The following is a 6382-nucleotide window of genomic DNA, read 5'->3' as shown; positions in this document are numbered from 1 at the left end:
AATGGCTGTGACTGCATTTTTTATGTATTCAGCAACAGTACGAGCAGCTAACTGTTCCAAATGAGCCTAAATGAGTATTTTACAACTGTCCAAAATACAAAAACACCTGAAGTAATACAAAATTCAACTTCCAGTTTATTACTACTATTACTACTACTATTACTAATACTACTAACAACAAGAACAAGAACAATAATAATAATAATAATAATAATAATAATAATAATAATAACAATTAGCGAAGTGCTTATTAAACATTTCTAAATCAATGCACTTGAATTGTAGGTCATTCCTTTCATCAACGTCCGATGCTGTCAAATCAACGTATCATGATGTGTTGGTGTGTTTTTATCCCAAACAATTCTGCATTTCCCTCCTCTCTTATTCTGCTTGTGCTCTGATCACTGATACTTCATTTACCTGAGATTCATCGATTGGCTGAAGTAAACTCATCTCCTGTGCATTAACAATTTTAGGCTACAGAATTGGGGCCCAAAATACAGTATTCACTGTGTGATGTTCCTCAGTCTGCCAGGCTGTTTACTATTGCCCAGCACCTCAATGGCTTCCTCTTAATGAAGTAATAATCTGTTACCCCAGCAGAGTTTGATGCTGATTTCCTGTCTGTTGAAGGGTTACTTTTATTTTTATGCAACCTAATTCACAATATCATGTCCTAACAGTCAAACATACTACTACCCTCAACCTTTTACACTCACTTTCTGAAAGTAACACATTTGTGATGAAACAATATGAAACATAAAAGTGTGAACAAATAAAGGAAGGTTTATATTAAATTTAGGGACAGTATATATTAACATACACTATATGTTTAAAAGTTTCTGGACACTCATCCGGTATCTACTGAAGTCAAGGGTATTAATAGAGAATTTGTCTCTCTTTGCTGCAGCAACAGCCTCTACTTTTCTGGCAAGGCTTTGCACTAGATGCTGGAACATTGCAGTGAGGATTTGATTGCATTCAGCCACAAGAGCATTAATGAGGTCAAATACTGATGTTGGATGATTAGTTCTAGATCACAAACTCCACTCCAACTCATCCCAAAGGTGTTTGAAGGACATCCATCGCTCCAGAGAACACAGTTCAGCTGCTCCTCAGCCCAGTGCTGGGGAATTTTATGCCCCTCTAGTATTAGGCATAGTGACATTAGACTAATATTCAGCTGCTCCAGAGCATCCCATTTTACTGACAGTGCTTTTCTATGCAGATTGTACAAGCTGTTTGTGCACAATTGAATGCCTGTATTAGCAAGTAGCTGAATTCACTCATTAGAAGAGGTGACTGGATATTTTTGGACATTTAGTTTATATTTAATATATATGGGACATATAATTATTACATATAGGTACTTACATATATAATGCACATGGGGCTTTTTTATGACCCCATGTCCTGACATGAATATGTATGATTTGATATATCTATAAAAAACAAATGTTTGAGTGTGTGTGTGTGTGTGTGTGTGTGTGTGTGTGTGTGTGAGGTGGAGCTAAATAAACTTTGTAAGAATCAGTGCTTTGTTTCAGGTTTGGCTTTGGAAATTACCACCGTTCGCCTTATGAAGCAATGTTTACATGAAAGATCTCATGTTGCAATCCTCGTGTAGTGAGAAAGTTGATGTCAGAAATAGTTGGCCTGAAGCCTGAAGCCTGTAAACTGGACGTGAAACCTGGAACCTGGTGTCTGAATAAATCCACTGTCAGACATCACCTCCATCACTGTTTGGAAGAGATCCACAAAAGAAGCCTTTTCCTAAAAGCAAGCCACAAAATGCAGCACCTGAACTTTACAGAAGGTCATTGGAACTACAAATGCCATTGTGAGATGTGGTAAGATGAGACAAAAATGGACCTTTTGGTCATGATCATCATGATCACACATTTGTCAACTGCATACAATGAAAAGCACCTGATACCCACTGTCAAATATGGTGGTGGATCATTGATGCTTTGGAGCTGTTTTGCTGTTAAATGTCCAGGAGCTCTTGTAAAAAATCAACCCTTTTAGCAAGATACTGACTCCCAGCACACACCAGAATCCACAGAGAAATGGACCACCTGCTGACCAGATAGTACTTAGGTGGTGGATCATTCTTGATTTGAGTTTTTTACTGTATACACTTTTTGGCCACTTCATTAGAAAACACTACCTGTAGGTGTACGGTTAGAGACTACGACTCCTCTTTTTTACATGTACAATTTGTGTTAGTCATCCTTTAGCCCTTCATCAGGGGTCAGACCATTCAGTGAGTATGTTAGTGTCAGTGCTGTGTAGAGAATGGTCCACCTCTCAAATAATAGCTGGCCAGTGGTGGTCCTATGGTGGTTGGATGGCTAAGAGATTGTACAATGTACAAAGTGAACCTTATATGTAGGTGTTTCTGATAAATTGGCCAATGAATGTAAATATTGACTGTAGAAACTGGCTGTGGAGACATGTGATCAGGAGGGCTGGCTCTGCCCTGTGTAATCTGTTTAAAGAGGGAACGTGTAACAGTGGGACTCAAACCAGGAGCGTAATCAAAGCTCTGAAACAAGCGTCTACTTTTGCTGAATAACATTCAAGGTGAGTTCCTTTGGCATGTGCATGCAACCAATATTGACTCCTTTGAGATGTTGAGTTCTTTTAAGTAGTTTTAAAAATGCTTTGACTATTTTCTTTCATACTGATGTTGATGTTGAATGAAATGTCATCGTATCTCTTTGTTTTCATTGTGAAAGTCCTTTAGCCATGTCTTTTTTCATATGTAGTAACAGAGTAACATCCAAACTTGCTCCTCACTGATTTGCATCAAAATGTAAAGAAAAATGCTCCTTTCTGCTGCAGAATAATGAAGACCCTGCTTGTGGCTCTCCTTCTTGCCATGCTGTTGATGAGTGGTGAGTGTTGAAGGTTCCACTTCAGTTAAAAGAAAAGACAGTTTCACACTTATAAGCAACATCAAGTCTGTCATTCACAACCAGAAACCTTGTGAAAAAACGATTGCAAGCTGCAATCATTCTGTGTGTTACATGGTGTACAGCACTGTGCAAAAGTCTCAGACTACTTCAGAAAATCATATGTAAAGGTGTTTATTTGGGCAGGGAGTATAGGAAAATAAATATAATTTTAATATATATATATGCTATATATTTATATAATACTACACTATTACTACTAATAATAATTATAATAATAATAATAATACATGATGATTTGACAGCTTAACTATTTTAAGACCTCTCAGCAAAGTCCTGTCTTTACAGTTACCTGCTTCTGCTAATCAGTCCTTCATTAAATTAAATCAGGTGTGATGGAATTTAACAAGTCCATACAATGACTAGAAAACACAGAGAGGCCAGGAACCAAAACCTGAGCTCATAACTTTTTCATAAATACAAAATTCTGAGTACTCTATCTTGCTCTTTATGTTTATTTGCATGTACTATAATGTTATACAATGTTTTTACAGGTAAAAAAAACACTACAAGAGTTTTAAACAATTTTCATGGCTAGTCTAATGCTGCATTTGACTAAAGCTCGTGACTCAGATTTTCTGACGTCTAGGAAATTTTCTGACCTCTGGAACCAACTAGGAAAAACCAAAGAAAAACCCTATCAGCTGTGAATTCCTGCTGGGAAAGTCCAGCATTTGACATCATATGAACTGTATTTTTCATATTTTTATTTTTGTTCCATTTGATACTATTGATGATGTTCATAAGTTGTTTTGACTGTCCTTTTTATAGACTCTATTTTATTTATTACCTTATGGGTCAATGGGTGCCTTGAAATGTGCTTATATAAAAAAGTCTATTATTATTATTATTATTATTATTATTATTATTATAAAACATAGAAATGCGTAATTTGGAGAGCCCACTATAGATGCTTTGTAGATGCTTACCTAACATTTACCTTACATTTAACTAAATATCTATTACACCTACTTTAAAGTTCCCTAACTAAACTAAGCTTAACCCTTGTCATAATCCTGACCTTAACCTTAACACTGTTGAGAATCAACTCGCCACATAGTTTCTTGATAAATTTGAACATCTGAAGATAAACTAAACTATAAACTGCAAATAAAGAGGCCTGAAATACTAAGTAGAAAGGGTTGTGCAGTTAATTAGTAATGTAGTTCATTAAGATGCAGTGGCGGACTGAACTGCTGCTGCGTTATTCATCTTTGCAATAACTAGTCAGTTATCAGTCAGCAGTTACAGTGCAGTAAATGGATTTTGGTGAATGGGATTATTCACCAAAGAGCGCTCCTCACTCTTGTTGCAGGTTCTGCCCTGAAATGTAACCGCTGTGTTCCGCGTCCTGGGGGCCGTTGCACTACCACCACGGAAACCTGCAGCTTTAACCAAGACGCCTGTGTCTCTGGCATGTTCACCAGATTCCCCTGTAAGTCTCTTCTTCTAGCGCACCACTCAGCTATGTCTCCTCTCAGTTTACCACACGTGAAAAACACTGTCAACATGCCAGAGGAGATGCTGTCAAAGTAAAATTATTATTAGGAAAGACTCATCATACTTCAGTGTACAGTTAATTCCAAGTGCCAAGTGTTTATTCTGCAAAACATTTAAAACAACTGCAGTTGCACCAAAGTGTTTTACACCAAAGAAATCGTATGAGATCACCGATGAAACTAAAATAAAAAGGGAGAACCAACAGGATCAAACAAGGAGGGAAAAACAACAGACAATGTTAAACCCAGGAATAAAATTAGAGGCTTAAAAAAAGGAAGTCTGGAAACAGAGGACGACACAAAGCATTCACATCTGATAATGTCAGCCATGTTCAAAAGCCGAGCAATGTGAATATGTTTTAAGTTACGACTTACAGGACTGTAGAGAAGATGCACTTCTGATCTCGACTGGAAGGCTGCTCCATAGCTTCCATACATAAACAAGGGACCAGCCCATTCAGTGCTTTAAAAACTGGCATTTTAACAAGTAACCCAGAAACAGCAGGACAATGAAACAAACAAGCAATACAAATGGGCTTAACTGAACAAAATCTTGCAAAGCCTTTATTGGACAAAAAGCTAGGAGTAACTAGGAAACCATTTAAAAGACTTTTAAGGACTTTAAAAAAATATATTGGGCAAAAAGCCCAAAGGTCATCATCATCGTGCAAACTGACAGCTGATCACTGCCAGTTCAATAAACACTCAAAGAATGATGGATTTACCTAAAAATGTTCTGCCAAGTGGTTCCACACAACTGTGTTAAGTAGCCTTTAAGATGCTCAAATGAGCAAAGTAGAAAAGGAACAAGAACTCTTACTCACACAGCTAACAACAACATGTCTGAGTGTATTGGGATCTGAACTGACTATTAAAAGTGTTCCTTCTCTTTTTCTTCTTTTCTTTTCCTTTTTGTTTCTCTCAGTTACCTATTTCAAGAGGTGCATCAAATTGTCTGAATGCCTCATCATGCAGCGCACTTCTTACATCAATGCCCGCTGCTGTCAAAGTGACCGTTGCAACTAGGTCACAGAGAGTGGATCACAATTGAAATGGCAAACAGAAAATTCATCAAGTATTAAATCATAAGTAATAATACATCATTTAGTAATAAAATCTGATCTGCTTACGATTCAAATGGCTGTGACTTTGTTATTATTTTAACACGATGTTTGCAAATGATGTAAAAAACATAAACGGTGAAGTTTTGTCCAGACAATCTATTTTTGCTTTTGTCCAGCAATATATTAATTCTATAATAATAATAATGACAATTATTATTTATTATTATTAATAATAATAATAATAATAATAATAATGCAATCTTTCATCTCCGAATCAACATGTCATGAGGTATTGACGAATTTTTATCTCAAATAATTCTGCATTTCTTTGTTCATCATTGTTACCTTTTCTAAACAAGCTTTTTGAATTGGCTCCTGTAAACTCATCTCCTGTGCATTAACAAAAGCCTTTTATTTGTTGGAAAACAGCCTAAAATATCAATGTGTCACACTTTACCAACTCAGCTAATCCACTTCACCAGAATTAGGGTCCAAAATACAGTATTCACTGTGTGATGTTCCTCAATCTGCCAGGCTGTTTACTATTGCCAAGCACACCAATGGCTTCCTCTTAATGATGTAATAAGCAGTTACCCCAGCAGAGCACAATACTGATTATCTGTCTGTTGAAGGGTTTCATTTATTCTTATGCAACCTAATTCACAACATCATGTCCTAACATGTCAAAACATGTAAAAGTCAAACATGATAAACTGACACTCTTAGCAAGATTTTGACCTGACCTGTGACAGATGGCCCCAGTGCCAAAACTTATGTTAAAGGTTTTGCAGTTCTGATCACTGCATTCTTTATGGACTTTTATTTTCATTACAGTATCAGA

At 36.6% G+C, this 6382-nt stretch overlaps 1 protein-coding gene across 1 annotated transcript; it reads left to right on the top strand.

The window, feature by feature from the left end:
- Window positions 1-2496: 2496 nt before the first annotated feature.
- LOC118797390 (phospholipase A2 inhibitor and Ly6/PLAUR domain-containing protein-like) lies at window positions 2497-5615 on the top strand. Its single transcript, XM_036556732.1, has 4 exons — window positions 2497-2586; window positions 2848-2900; window positions 4294-4413; window positions 5403-5615. Exons 2-4 carry the CDS (start codon window positions 2852-2854, stop codon window positions 5501-5503), a joined length of 270 nt encoding a protein of 89 aa, XP_036412625.1. The 5' UTR covers window positions 2497-2586; window positions 2848-2851; the 3' UTR covers window positions 5504-5615.
- The last annotated feature ends 767 nt before the right edge of the window (window positions 5616-6382 follow it).

This window comes from Colossoma macropomum, unplaced genomic scaffold (genome assembly GCF_904425465.1).
Source record: "Colossoma macropomum unplaced genomic scaffold, Colossoma_macropomum, whole genome shotgun sequence".
Taxonomy (NCBI): domain Eukaryota; kingdom Metazoa; phylum Chordata; class Actinopteri; order Characiformes; family Serrasalmidae; genus Colossoma; species Colossoma macropomum.
The sequence above is the reverse complement of the archived record's forward strand: the minus strand, read 5'-3'. Positions and strand labels throughout refer to the sequence as shown.

Bases quoted from the DNA above. Each gene is read 5' to 3' on its own strand.
- LOC118797390 (XM_036556732.1), top strand. From the start codon at position 2,852: ATGAAGACCCTGCTTGTGGCTCTCCTTCTTGCCATGCTGTTGATGAGT. The intron at 2,901-4,293 runs GTGAGTGTTGAA...CTCTTGTTGCAG, and splicing joins TGCCATGCTGTTGATGAGTG to GTTCTGCCCTGAAATGTAAC. The intron at 4,414-5,402 runs GTAAGTCTCTTC...TGTTTCTCTCAG, and splicing joins CATGTTCACCAGATTCCCCT to TTACCTATTTCAAGAGGTGC.